At 41.2% G+C, this 15,056-nt stretch overlaps 1 protein-coding gene across 2 annotated transcripts in view; it reads left to right on the top strand.

Annotated features, from left to right (window-relative positions):
* The window catches only part of LOC306867160 (uncharacterized protein), a 34,212-nt gene extending 24,112 nt beyond the window's left edge, over positions 1–10,100 (top strand). Inside the window, exons 5-7 of one of the 2 annotated variants that reach the window (XM_079412712.1) lie at positions 5,678–5,788; positions 5,878–5,925; positions 8,801–10,100. In XM_079412712.1, coding sequence (XP_079268838.1) covers positions 5,678–5,788; positions 5,878–5,909 — 143 coding nt within the window. In that variant the 3' untranslated portion in view covers positions 5,910–5,925; positions 8,801–10,100. The remainder of the gene's footprint in view (positions 1–5,677; positions 5,789–5,877; positions 5,926–8,800) is intronic. The other variant, XM_079412713.1, reaches the window with a different exon arrangement.
* The last annotated feature ends 4,956 nt before the right edge of the window (positions 10,101–15,056 follow it).

Raw genomic sequence — 15,056 nt, 5'->3', positions numbered from 1 at the left:
CCCTCCCCCAGAGGAGGGCCGGGGGGAGAATCTTTTGTTTCTTTTTTCCCCACAACTGACTTCACAGTCAGTGGTACCCAAAACCTTGACAAAAGAGCAATTTCTTCTATCCAGGAGGTAGTCGACACCATCACTTCGGCAGAGCACCGTCTATGAGACACGCTTACACCCTGAAGTAGAACCTGTTCGTCAAATGGTGCTCTTCTCACCGAGAAGACCCCCAAAGATGCCCGATCAGAGTTGTGCTGTCCTTCTTGTAGCAAGGGTTGGAGTGTAGGCTATCTCCCTCCACCCTTAAAGTCTATGTGTCTGTGACCCCGTGGAAGGGAAGTATGTAGGGAAGCAAGACCTGGTCATCAGGTTCCTTAGGGGGGCAACAAGGTTAAATCCTCCCCGACCCCCCTCTATACCCTCTTGGGACCTGTCTCTAGTATTCAAAGCACTACAGCAGGGCCCATTTCAGCTTTTGCCATCAGTTGAGCTGAAGTTTCTATCAATGAAAACTCTGCTCCTGCTTGCACTGGCTTCCATCAAGAGGGTTGGGGATCTGCACGTATTTTTGGTCGACGATTCGTGCCTAGAGTTCGGGCCGGCTGACTGCCAGGTAATCCTGAGGCCCTGGCTATGTGCCCAGGGTTCCCACTACTCCCTTCAGAGATCAGGTGGTGAGCCTGCAAGCGCTGCCCCCAGAGGAAACAGACCCAGCCCTGACTTTGCTTTATCCCGTCCGAGCCTTGAGATGCTACGTAGACTGGATGCAAAGCTTCAGGACCTCAGACCGGCTCTTTGTCTGTCACAGAGGCTGGCAGAAGGGGAATTCCATCTCTAAGGGGAAGATGGCCCACTGGATAGTGGATGCCATTACCCTGGTTTATCAGGCACAGGGTGTGCTCTGCCCGTTCAGGTTGCAAGGTCACTCCACTAGATGTGTTGCATCCTCCTGGACGATGGCTCGTGGCTCCTCACTGACAGATATTTGTAGAGCTGCGGGTTGGGCAACCCCCAACACGTTCGCTAGATTCTATAGCCTTCGTGTGGAGCCGCTATCCTCCTGTGTTCTCACCTCAAACGGGTAGAAGTACTGAGAGGCCCCGGCCTTGAGTCGGCTTGCTATAACTGCCCCAGAGAGTCTGTACTGTAGACCCTGTCGAGCTCCTCCGTCCCCTTGGCAGCCAGACATGGCAGAACATCCGGCGCTAGGCCCTCACTCAATGAATCCGTGAGAACCGGTAGAGGGCTGGGTTCCATATGTAGTGACCCAAGTGGATCCCATATGTGTAAATATGGTATAGCCTCAGAGTCTGTTTCCCCGGCAGACTTCTGCCATTTTCCAATAGTTACAATCACCTCTAATCTTCCATATGCACCTAAACGCTTGTTCATATGTGTAAGTGCTTCCAAAAGGATAGGGCTTCCGCCACGTTCAGATTCCAAGTGGAACGGATACGTTTTTTAGTGCTACGACAACAGTGACTGGCCTTCTTGTTGATGAATGTTTACCAGATGTTGATACCAGATATGTGAAGGATGAGAGAGGACGCTGGTGTGTTTTGTTCGCCGCTTCTCCGTTGTAACAGTTTGTTTTTATAGTTTTAAAAGTTTTAATCAGTTTTTGCACGGATTGTTTTAAATTGTAGTGTTAGGCGCTGGCGTTTGTAGTTTTCGCTGTTTCTCTTTCTAAAGTTTTGCATGGATTATTTTAGCAAACTGAAGGCTGCCTACCCTCCTACTTTTTTTTCTTGTTGTTTAGTGCTGCTACTGCGAGCTTCTGCGATCGGCATGAAGCTCAAGTATTCCTTCTGCTGACTTTCAACAACAGCACCATTCCAACGTGCATTGAAGCTGTTAAAGAACTTGTACTTCTGCGACGGCCGCGTTATATCCACAGAAGTTTCCATCGAAAGCTTGTTTACCACCGGCGTGGCTGCTCTGCTTCAGCCATTCCATCCATCTGGACCACTGTTGCTCGGTTGCCGCGTCATCAGAGCAGTGTTGTTCTTGATGTTAGTAACACGGGAAACACCACGAGATCTGTGCATGCAAAGCTGGATTGTATTGGGAAACATCGCAAGATCCCTGCACATCAAGCAGGACAGAAAATGTGGAGTGAATTCCAGTGTACTATGGCCTCTATAGAGATTTACTACTCCATTAACGCTTAAAATAGAACTCTTTAATACACAATCCCTCCCAAATAAATCATCCTTTATACAAGACCATATCATGGATAAGGGATTAGACTTTATGTGCATTATAGAAACGTGGCATCAGCCAGAGGTCTACTCAGCATTAAATGATGCCTGTCCCCCTGGCTACAGCTACCTGGAGAAAGCCCGCAACAATGGTTGCGGTGGTGGCTTAGCTATAATACACAGACAGAATCTGTAATTGTCCCCCCTCCCCTTGCCTACATTGTCTTCTTTTGAATGCTTGCATTTAAGTGTAAATCTCCCTTTACCATGACAATACTTGTCATTTATCGGACCCCTAAACAAAACTCAGTTTTCATTTCAGAGATTCATGATCTACTTACAACACTCTGCACGATTTCTACTAACATTAATATTTGGAGATTTTAATATTCATGTTGACACTCCCTCCTGCCACTTTGCAGATGAGTTTCTGCAATTACGGGATTGTCTCAACCTCCAACAACATGTTGATGTCCCCACACATTTCAGGGGCCACATACTGGATCTGGTCATTTCAAACTTAGCCCCTATTAGTTCAGGGACCTGAAAAAGATCAACCTAGACACTTTGACCATAGACTCAGTGCTCTGCCCCATGCTGTTTATCCTTTACATGCTCCCTCTCAGTCATGTCATCAGCCGGCATGGAATTTCTTTTCATTGCTACGCTGATGACATTCAACTCTACATCAGGACCAACTCAACTTCGTCTTCTGTCATGCCATCTTCCATTTTGACCACCTGCCTGGAGGAGATAAATGCGTGGATGAAGCAAAATTTATTGCAGCTAAACAGCTCCGAGACTGAAGGCATCCTAATCGGCACTCCAAACCAGGTCCGAACAACTGTCATTAACAGCATTACTTTCTCTGGCCAGGATATTTTACTTTCAACATCAGTCACCAACCTGGGTGTTAAAATGGACTCACATCTGACCTTTGAGGATCACATCAAACATCTGTGTAAGACCTCTTTTTTCCACCTGAGGAACATCGCCAAACTTTGCCCTATGCTCACTTTTGGAGATGCAGAAAAGCTTCTCCACGCCTTTGTCTCCTCCAGGCTGGACTATTGTAATGCTCTCCTCATTGGGATCCCTGGCAAAAGCCTCCAGAACCTGAAGTACATTCAGAACAGTGCTGATGAGGGTGCACAAATATGATCATATAACTCCTATCCTTAAATCGCTCCATTGGCTCTCTGTCTCAAACAGGATTGAATATAAGGTTTCCCTCCTCACCCACCAGTGTGTCCATGGTGACGCCCCCCCTCTGTTTCAGCACATCTCCTGAAATCCCCCAGGACCAAGCTCCATACTATGGGAGATCAGGCCTTCTGCTCAGCTGCTCCCAGTTTGTGGAATGCTCTCCCGGACCATCTGAGGACACCACAGTCTGTGGATGCTTTTAAATGTGGCCTTAAAACCCACCTTATTAGCAGAGCTTTTGCTTGATTTTTTTTATATTGTAGCACTTTTGGATTTTGTTGTAATATAAAGTGTGTTACAAATAAAATGAATTATTATTATTATTATTGTTGTTGTTGCAAGCCCCAGCCTACACCAAAAAGGGGCCCAGGAAGCTCGTACAAGACACTGGAAGGGTCAGCATCCATGGCGCTTTGTTAGGGATCCCAATTCGTTGGTCCGATGTGACTCATAGTGACCGACAGAAAGGGAAAGTCTCTGTTAAGTATGTAACCCTCATTCCCTGAAGGAGGGAACGGAGACGTCACGTCTCGTCGCCACGTCTCGTCGCAGTCTAAAAATCCCTTTAATATTCTAAATGAATTTTTTTTTTTTTTTTTGAGCAAAACATTTCTCAGTTGGGCAGACATTTCGGTCACCTGAGCAAAAACATTCTTTGTACCAGATCTGTACAGCACACACACAAAAAGTGTGTAACTTTTAACTTTAATGTGTTATTTATATGTGATTTGACAATGTATGATGATGTAACTAAATGATGCACATTTTAGGTAACCTGAGAAAACTTTTTTTTACAGTGCTGTATTACCAAGAAATTCTATTACAAATAATTTTTAAAATCCTGCAGAACAGTTCACTTATTTATAATAATATAATACAACTCAATACAATACTATATAATATAATATAATATAATATAATATGAAAAAATGAAGCAGATATTGCTCATGAATTACTTTGTTGAGGTCAATTATTTATTGGGTTTATAATACAGGCCTATTATAATATAAGTGACTCTCTCTGTGAAAACCCAGCTAAAGTATTTTTTTTGTGATTTACTATTTTCTACATAAAATCATCATTCTTGAGGTAAAGAACATTCTGTGAAAATGTAACCTTTATATCTTTAATATTGACTGAGAAGGACCATGTCAAAGATTGAAATTATAGTGAAATGGTTTAAATCAAACTTTGATGCTTGTTATCTCATAATTAGATTTTGAGACTTTAGCCTGGATTTCACAGAGAGGATCACATAATATAAAAACAAACTGAAGCATTTGAACTGATAGAATAGAATAGAATAGAATAGAATATAATAGAATAGAATAGAATAGAATAGAATAGAATAGAATAGAAAACAAACTGAAACCTTTAAACTGAGATCTGTAAACTAAATATATATTTTAAAAAACATGAACGTGAATTCTTATGTAGTTATCTAAACATCCCTATATGTAGTACAGATTGCACACTACTACACCTGTGTATAACTGAAAATGTCTCCGAGTTGTGTTACTGCTCTGTGCCCATCATCCACTATTTCCACCACTTAATCAAGCCTATCTTTATTACATGATGATGTTTTATTTCACACGTCATTGCGTTTGCATTGACTCTCGTGTTGAGCCATTTCCATTTAAAGTATTTGATTTCTGCAGGGACTCAAAACATAACCTAAACCGTCTTTCGGATGAGACGTTAAACCGAGGTCCTGACTCTCTGTGGTCACTAAAAATCCCATGGCACTTCTCGTAAAGAGTAGGGGTGTAACCCCGGTGTCCTGGCCAAATTCCCTCCACTGGCCCTTATCAATCATGGCCTCCTAGTAACCCCCATCCATTTGATTGGCTCTATCACTCTCTCCTCTCCACCTGTAGCTGGTGTGTTGTGAGCGCACTGGCGCCGTTGTAGTGTGGCTGCCGTGACATCATCCAAGTGGATGCTGCACACTGGTGGTGGTTGAGGAGAGACCCCCACATGATTGTAAAGCGCTTTGGGTGTACGGCAATACACAATAAATGTGCTATATAAATGCATCATTCATTCATTCATTCATTCATAAATCGCATTCACCAGGTCCAAACTCTATAGCGACACCAATTCTATAGTGGTTTGCCTGTGTAGGCTTTCTCAACTAATTTTTGCGTGTACGTGGCACATTATTTCTTCTTCAGGGTCACGACAGATGCGCAGCATAGAGGGAACATTGCTCATAATGTCTGTTATAGATCAGACACACATTCACACTAATGATGGTCTGTCTTTATCTGTTCCAGATTCAGGTCTGTCTGTAGCTGCTGTAACAATTATTTTTGGTGTTGTTGTTTTTCTGCTCGTGAATGCAGCTGTAGCTGCTTTTTGGATTTACCACAGGATACATAAAAATGGCAAGTATCACCTAGATTCTATAGCAAAAGGAAAACATCTCTATTTTGCAAAATTAGCATTTAATTGTGTGTAATTGTTTTCAAATCAGCCACGGAAAGAAGACATACTGCAGTTCTGTAGAAATTCCAAATGTGAGGTAAGATACTGCATCATGTAGTGTTTCTTTGTAGACAGCTCATTTCTCTAATTTCACTGTGCTGACGAAAGCATCCCAATGGAAAAAAAAAATTCAAACAGCAAGGGCATAGATTTTCTTTTGACATTGGAGGGGACATCAGAGCAGAGCACCCCCTATCTCCTCCGGTGGCAGCTTCATGTCATCTAAACTCTTAATTTATAGCTTATGATAGCCAACATATTCATAATTTCGTAATTTATAATCAGAGGTTTTTTTTATGTTTGTAGGCTATATTTTACAGATAATAATTACACAATTTTGATTTTGTGAACCAACAATATTACAGCAGCATCAGAGCACTGGGTGTGTTAATCACGCATAACATTGTTTTAATATTAATCGAATTGTAACCAGGATGATTATGAAAGAAAACTTTACCGCTGCTAATTAATCTTTCATGCGCATCTGTTTTATATGGTTTCTGTTTTGGTTTTCAAAACTAATGTGAGACCAGTGAGGTGCTAATTCGGCAAGAGAAGGTGCCAATAAAAGGTCTGTACACCATACTAATCAAGCAATTACAACTGTTTATTGTTGGTACACACAGCTGATATCAATAATACTGATACTGATTATAAGTAAATGCATAAAATGATGATAATCAAATCATAAACACATTCAAGAAAGATAATCATAAAACCGGTGCATAATACAAGAATGATCATGAGTGAATGGATAAATTATAATATACGTGAATGAATAATAAACTTGAGCATACACTAAATCTAAAACCCCAAGCAAAAGTATTATAACTAATATACAACCTCAGAACTGTGCTGTCATCTTCACTCTTCAGTGGACTGGGGAGCTCGTTTCAGTTACAGCGGAAGACCAACACCTGTTCTAGAATGCCGGGCGACGTGTACTTAACCCACGGCTGAGCTTCCACTGAAACTGAAAGAAACCCCATGTTTTATACTTCAAAATTAGGTGCAGGTTAAGAACAACCCTCCAAGTGAGAGAGAAAGTACCAGACTCGATCCTCCTCCCAGTTGGGTGCACTTGTTTCAATTACAAAAAGATGAACCATTACTCAGCAACATATCTGAGGTTTCGCAGTAAGTATATTGTGCCAGAATTCTGCACCCAGTACATATCAACGTCGAGATGTAACCAGGTCCTAAACGCGTTGTTCTTTCTCAGGAGATAATGATGTTGTTTTGCACCAGTTGCAACCTTGAATGTATCCCCCCCTAGACTTTCAGTCTCTAAATGTTCATCCGTTGAGTGTACCACAAAAAACAACCCCTCTTACAGCATCTGATTGACAAAAACTGCACACTCTTATTTCAGTGTTTTGTTAGGGATCCCAGAACAGTGTTTTTTTATTTTGATAATATTTCCACTAACAGTTTGCATTGTACATTCAGTTTAACAACATTAAGTTAAAGTTAAAGCCTGTCCGTGGCGATCCAGGGCGTTGTTTCAAATCTTGCCACACCACAGAGCGCCACTCACATAGTTTACCAAAATCAAATTATATTTGTCCCAAATTGTTTTTAACGTACATAATGACTTCTTCCTAGGCTGAAAGACTTTTGGTTGTGCATCTTTCTGCACAACGTTTGTCCTTCTGTCTGTATGCTTTATATAGAGTTAATAATAGCCATAGATCACCCTTTTTTTTTTTTTTTGCTCTGTTTTATCAAACACCGTATTTCAAACTCATCGACGCAATTTTGTTAATTCCTAAAGTCAAGTTTTATTTGAACTGTTATTGACTGCTATGACCTAGGTGCCATAAGCTTACCTATGAGTTGTTGTAAACACAGCACTGCACTTCTCATCCGGTGTACGACTGCCTTATGTTCATATTCCACCCCTTGTTTTAAATGTGTGTCCTTGAAAGCACGCAGTTTTATAACGTATTTACTTTAACTTCTTAGGTTTATCAATGGTACAAAAACGTATACATATATTTAATTGTTTGATCAAAATTATTGCTAGGGACTATTTGGTAGTCACTGTATATTGGTAGAGACATGTCCCTAGCTCTCTCTACCTTCAATACTACGACTGAGATGAGACCCTTGAGCAAGGCACCGAATCACCAACTGCTCCGGGTGTGTGTTTATGGTGTGTGTGTGTGTGCACTTGGATGGGTTAAATGCAGAGCACCAATTCTGAGTATGGGTAACCATACTTGGCCACGTCACGTCACTCACTTTATTATAACATCTGGAAAATGGCATTTTTGGGGTGTGTCTCAAAGCTGTGATCAATTAAAATACTTTGATAATGCACGCACACAAATAGAGTTAAAACATTAAGCATTATAACGACATAACATTTACAAAGCAGTTTGGAGTGAAATGATTTGCACAGACATAAACGTATTTAGGTAGATTTTGAGGCACATTACTGTCAAAAATAGAAGTGCTCCAGAAATCCACTGCATCCTCAGCAGCGCAGATGTTGGGAGAAAATGTAGACTCATATGTTCAGTCTTACATCCAGACACAGAGAACCCAGATTTCTTACGCGACGTGGAGAAAATGAAGGACAGCGTACAACCACCGAGGGCGGAATCTATGGCAATGCAAGGCTGTCAATCAGCCCCCGTGGCCTGGCCCTGTGCAATGTGACGTCATATTGCTTAGAGAATCAAAACGGCAGGCCTAGTGAGACTGATTTAGTTTAATGAGAATAATAAGGAAAATAAGGAGCGGGTGGATTTTTATCATTGTTGGGTGGTTGTGTTCACACACTGCTAATACAGATTTATGTCCAAACACCATGTAAATGTGGATTTTGCATAACAGGTGCCCTTTAAATCACAGTGTTCATTTCTTTCTACTGTATATACATTCTTTCATTCATTGTTTTCTTACAGGAAGAAATATGGAGGTCACATGATCTGAGAGGATCCCACAACATTATTTCAGCTCATTTTAAAAACATCTGTTTTCATAAGCAACTGAACTGTAACATCTAAATATTTAGCAGAGCTTTCAGAACTTTAACCTATGGAAATATACATTTTACTTATTAATAGAAGCATATATCATTTTAACATTTTCTAGATGGTCATTGCTTTGTAATATTATTATCTATTTGTGAGGGATTTTACTGCTGGGCTATTTTAATCCTTAAATATGTATTTGCAAGGACTACAAACTATGGGCAATTAAAAAATGTGGGGTGGGACTTGATTTTGGAATTGGTTGGATAGTTGTAGTTTACTGTTGCTGCAGTCACATGTGAGTGACAGGTTATTGTCCCACCCTCATGCAATAAACAGTTAACTGTTTGTTTGTTTTTTACATTATTTGTATTCAAATCACAAGTAGTCTATTTGTAGCACTGAGCTGTTTTACTAAAAGTATAAAGCAAATGGTTTGTGATTATTATTTTTTTAGGAAAAAAAATAAATAAATGAATAGACTGTTCAACACTTAGCCTACAAACACTCAGCTCATTGATGCAGATTAATGAATGCAGTAACTGGCTGTACCATCACAACAAGTACGCAAAGTCACTGTTCTGAATTTTCACTTTAATTGTGGTGTCCAAAGACAGCAAACCTTTTTTTTTTTTTTCTTATCTACATAAAGGTTTTGTTTGAAATCAAAGTTTGTATTAGTGTGAGTCAGCTCAGTGCTGGGTTGTTTCGTTAATGGCTTAAAACTTAAATATAATGGAAAAATATTTGTAGAACCAATGTTTAGAATTACATAATTCTTTGAAATACTTATCAAATTTCAATAAAACAATGCATAAATGTAATATGGTGTCGTTGTGCTTATGTGTTTGTTAGCCTACCTTACAGCTCCTGGTCACATTCACTGATCTGCGTCTTTTTTTATTCACAAAATTAGTCGACTGTGAAGTTCTGTTGCTTTTATTATATTATTTCTGTGATTTCCTCTGCCTTCGGATGCTGGGAATAGGCTCCATCATCCCCGCAACCCTACAGAAGATAAGTGGACTGGAAAATGGATGAATGGATCATATATTCTTGAGCATGGGTGTACTGGCCATCTGGACATTCTAGAGAAGTCCGTTCGACGGCCGTCGGCCTGGCTGGTTCATCATCAAAGAAAAAGTGTCAAAATTAACTGATGTTCACGGCCAATAAACGGGGTCACTAATGCAATCGAATTTTGCTTATAATAAACCGAAACTGTGTGTGCAAGAAAGTGTGTGAGCATGTGTATGAATGACAGCGTGTAAACTCCACTTCTACTAAACAACACATTTAACATTTTGTTTTTACAAATTTTACACTTACAGTTTGTTTCATATGCCATGCATGAATACTGATCATGTATCACTGTCAATTGTCATGATCTCTTTAGCATAACTTATGTAGTCATGAAGAAGCCCCATCAGCACAGCATGTGACATCTTTTACAACATCCAGGGCAGCGTCCTCCGTTAATACCATTGTTGCATCAGTTTGGGGGAAATGTCATTCTCCTCTTTGACCAGCATTCATCCCAGTCACCGTCTGTTCTCCATCAGTGGCCTAAAAAGAGAAAAACATTTGAAAACAGAAAACATTTAATTATTAAACTATCCATTTTCAGATAGAGGTGCATCCACATCAGTAAGGATAGGTAAATAGTCTGTTTTATAATTTCCTCTGCTTTGTGTGGATGTTTAACGTCTGTCTACCGCAGCGCTCTCGAATGCTATAATGGCAGCACTAGTGTGAGGGCATGTAATATTGTTTAAATAAATATATTGTTTTCAGAAAGCTACTTCTTTACTGAAACGTTAAAACAGACAAGACATTCACATACCTCACAAATTTCCATGTACGTGGAGGGCTGCTTATTAAAGGGTTATTTCACCAAAACATTTACTCTCCCCCGTGTTGTTCCAGACCCATACAAACTCTGCTAATTTTTGGAAAACAAATAAATATATTTAATTTTCTCTTCATTTTTGTCCTCCATTGCAAGTCTGGGAGACCAATATTTTCTTCTGAACAGACATGTTCGCTATCATATAATTTAAGATTTATTCATATATATATATTGGAATGGATTACTTACAATAACTGTATTTCTGCTGTTCGTAGATTTCAGTTCTGCATTCAATACTGTAATCCCCTCCAAGCTGATCTCCAAGCTCAGCCAGCTTGGAATCAGCACACCCATCTGCAATTGGATTCTAGATTTTCTGACTAACAGACCTCAGTCCGTTAAGTTAGATAACCTCTCCTCCTCCATCATCACCCTGAACACCGGCGTGCCACAGGGCTGCGTACTGAGCCCTCTCCTGTACTCCCTCTTCACCCATGACTGTGTTCCTGTTTATGGCTCCAACACCATAATCAAATTTGCAGATGACACCACGGTGGTAGGTCTGATCAAGGATGATGATGAATCAGCCTACAGGGATGAGGTGCAGCACCTGGCTGTGTGGTGTGCCACCAATAATCTACAACTAAACACCCAGAAGACAAAGGAGATCATTGTGGACTTCAGGCGGACTAGGAGCCATGCACACACACCCATCTACATCAACGGAGCTGTAGTGGAGTGTGTGTCGAGTTTCAAGTTCCTTGGCATCCACATCTCTGATGACCTCACCTGGTCCCATAACACCTCCACTCTGGTCAAAAAGGCACAGCAGCGCCTTTACTTCTTAAGGAGCCTTAAGAAAGTTCACCTGAATCCCAGGATCCTTGTGGAATTCTACCGCTGTACCATTGAGAGCATACTCACGAACTGCATCTCAGTATGGTACAGCAATTGCTCTGCATCTGACCGCAAAGCACTCCAGCGGGTGGTGAAAACTGCTCAACGGATCACCGGCACCCAGTTAACTTCCATTGAGAACATTTATTATAAGCGCTGTCTGGGCAGGGCAAGAAACATCATCAAGGATGCCTCTCACCCTAACCATGGACTTTTCACCCTCCTTCCATCCGGCAGGCGTTACAGGTGCCTACGCTCTCGCACTAGTAGGCTCAGGAAGAGCTTCTTCCCCGAGGCTGTGACACTTCTGAACGCCACACCACCAATCTAACCTGCACCTGCTTATTACTGCACTGGTCACAGTACTTTACACACATGCATTTGCACTACTCATATTTTGCACAGACTGCACATTGTTAAAGTTATTACAATATAAACTGTCTAAAGTTGTTACTGTATATTGGAGAGACTTTGACTGTCAGGATCTGATTTGCAATTGGATGAGTGAACCCCCTGGGTGCCGGTTAGAGCACAATATTATATAAGGATGAGGAGACAGGCGTTGAGTTTAGATGCTGTATTGGTAGGATATTATCAAGTTACAGGCAGTAGAGGCATTAGTCTGGAATACAAGAAATACAATAGACCATCATGAATAAGAGTAATTAAACATATACACAATCATAAACATCCATGGGTATATAGAGGCAGCCAAGTATACTAAATCCTCATCTGTAACTTTCCTCAGTGAAAAATACAATTCAAGAAGGGAGAATAATGGGTAATAGTACAAACAATAAGCCATAAGCGATCATCTAACATGATAAACATCCCTCCATGTATGGCTATAATCACGATACATCAACTGTGATCGCTAGTTTGGTATAAACCGCTCAAAATAATAAATATCACGTCACTAAAGTATGATTGAAAGCAAACCAGTGAGAAACACATCAATAAAAGAAGAAATAATCATCTCGAGCGGCATCATTAAGCCAGATGAACAGAAACAATGACTGCGGGCATGTCTATACATGTGCGGGTGACGCAGTTATAAATAACTCAATACCGATCTCAATGAACACAGAAATAACGCAAACAGGCTTACTTGTAGGTCAATGACTAACACCTCAATGTAACAGCTGCAGGATATCGCAAATCAACAAGTAGAAATGTCCTTTCAGCGATCGACTCGACATAGGTAAACTTGAGCAGGCAGGAGCGGCTGAACTAACGTTACTGCTCAGACGACGTCAGAATAAAAGCCCTCTCTTAAAGGAGCCTTTACAACAGCCGCCCCCAAAGATGTGAAACATCTTTGTATTCAGGAAAGGCGACTCTATACTGGAGGGTTCAGAACCCCAGGACCATCTGCAGGGAAGGTCTGTAGGACAACCAGGCGGGCCACCGGTCTGGTATAGATATGATCCTTGATCTGCACATCTGCTGATCTAATGTGGCCATCGGGACTGAGGTGGGTCTGAATGACTTTACCTACAGGCCATAATCCTCGGGGCAACTGAGGATCGACAATCATGACGTATGTGTGCTCTCGGAGGTCAGGAAGTGAGGCTTGCCATTTTTGCCTGGTCTGTAGGCTAGGAAGGTAATCACGGATGAATCGAGACCAGAATCGATCAGCCAGGATCTGGGAATGTCTCCATCTTCTGCGGCTTAACATCTCTGATTCTGGGTAAATGACTTGAGGCAAAGATCCATCAGGCCGCCCCATTAGGAGACTACTGGGGGTCACTGGGTCAGCATCAGCCACATCAGAGGATACGTAACCCAAAGGTTTTGAGTTAAGGATAGCCTCGACTTCCAACAAGACCGTCGTCAGGACTTCCTCAGGAACCGACTGGGAACCCAAAACGGTGTACAAGGCTGACTTGACCGATCTCACCTCCCTCTCCCAAACTCCACCAAAGTGAGGGGCTGATGGGGGATTGAAGCAAAAACTGATCTTCTGACGTGCAAGATGCCGCTGTAGATCAGGAGCTAAGTCGGCATATGCTCCTCGCAACTCCCGTTCGCCTCCACGGAAGTTGGTCCCTCGATCTGACCATAACTGCGCTAGGGTGCCTGTAACTAACTCTCAGAAGAGAGTAAATAAGGTAATTACTTCTCCGCTTTATTGTCTCCCCTGTTAATGTAATGAGTCCTTTATTTCCGCCTCCATAGTGGAACGTTAATTTCGCATCTAGAAAGGGGGACTTGTTAGTGAGACGCACACATGGACAAAAGGGGAAAAAATCTCATGTCGCTCTAAACACTCCGAAATCATTCTAAAGAAAAGGAGGGGATAATTAAGCACCTAGCTGGAACGGGAACAAGTATTGTGTTTGGTTTGTTTAATGTTTATGTGCATTGATATGTAGGTTAATTTATTCGACTTGAAGTGTTTAAATGTGTATCACTTATGTCATGTGAAGTTATGTTAACAAACTTTTCAGCATTGTTAATATTGACTGAGGCAACGCCATAAAAAGGTTTTTATAAATGGCTATTTGTAATATTGTTATATATATATATTTACAATATATTGTTTAATGTGGCCTTCGGCTAATGTTTGGGTTTGTAAGAGCTAATTTTATGTTATTTATCTGTCCTGTAGCTCTTACGGTGTTTCAAGAAGAAAAAAGCGTAAGAAAATAAAGGCTTTTTGAAATATCAGTACGCTTCACCATTGTCTGGCTGGGGTTTTGCTACAGTAAGAGCTTGACCCGCATCGATACTGACGACGTGTTGTCTACGACGGGACACGGAGGGTCTTCACGGCGCCGGCTACAGCTTCTGTTACATCGTGTCATCAAGAGGCATCCTCACGTCGCGCGCCTGACCTACTTTGGACAGCGGTCTCATGGATTCGGTGCAATGGTCAAGTACAGCCACACTCACGGACATTGATGTGGGACTGTGAGTATTAACCCACTATTATACAGTCTATAGTACAGCAATAAGGCGAACAACGGATGAACGGCTTCTCGGACTGAACATTTAATACTTACCGGCTCAGCAACGAGAGCAACAAAAAACTGTGGTTACATTTGCACTCATGCCTGCATGCATCCACATGGACTCTTTCTAATTAAGGACCCATAGACATTTTTATTTTGGACTTTGCATTTATTCACTTAGTTAAATGTGTTTTTTTTGAGGATTTCATATTTACATTTCTCGCACTTTGGATTTAAGAACTTTGATAACTTTGTTTATTGTGGTATTCACACTGACAATTACCAGTTATTTGAGTGTCTATATGTAAATGCATATGTGCTAGCTACTTTAATCTGATGTTCTGATATTTTATGTTTATACAGTTCATAACGAGGGCTTTATCGTATCTGCTAAGGGGTTTTCTTCTGCCATTAGAGTTAAAAATTTTAGGTGATAATGTCAGAGTCAGGTAATGAGATAGAGGTGGAGGAGCAGATAGCAGGT

Source organism: Barbus barbus (assembly GCF_936440315.1).
Source record: "Barbus barbus genome assembly, chromosome: 49".
In the NCBI taxonomy this organism is placed as follows: domain Eukaryota; kingdom Metazoa; phylum Chordata; class Actinopteri; order Cypriniformes; family Cyprinidae; genus Barbus; species Barbus barbus.
Note: the sequence above shows the minus strand (reverse complement) of the source record. Positions and strands in the feature narration are given on the sequence as shown.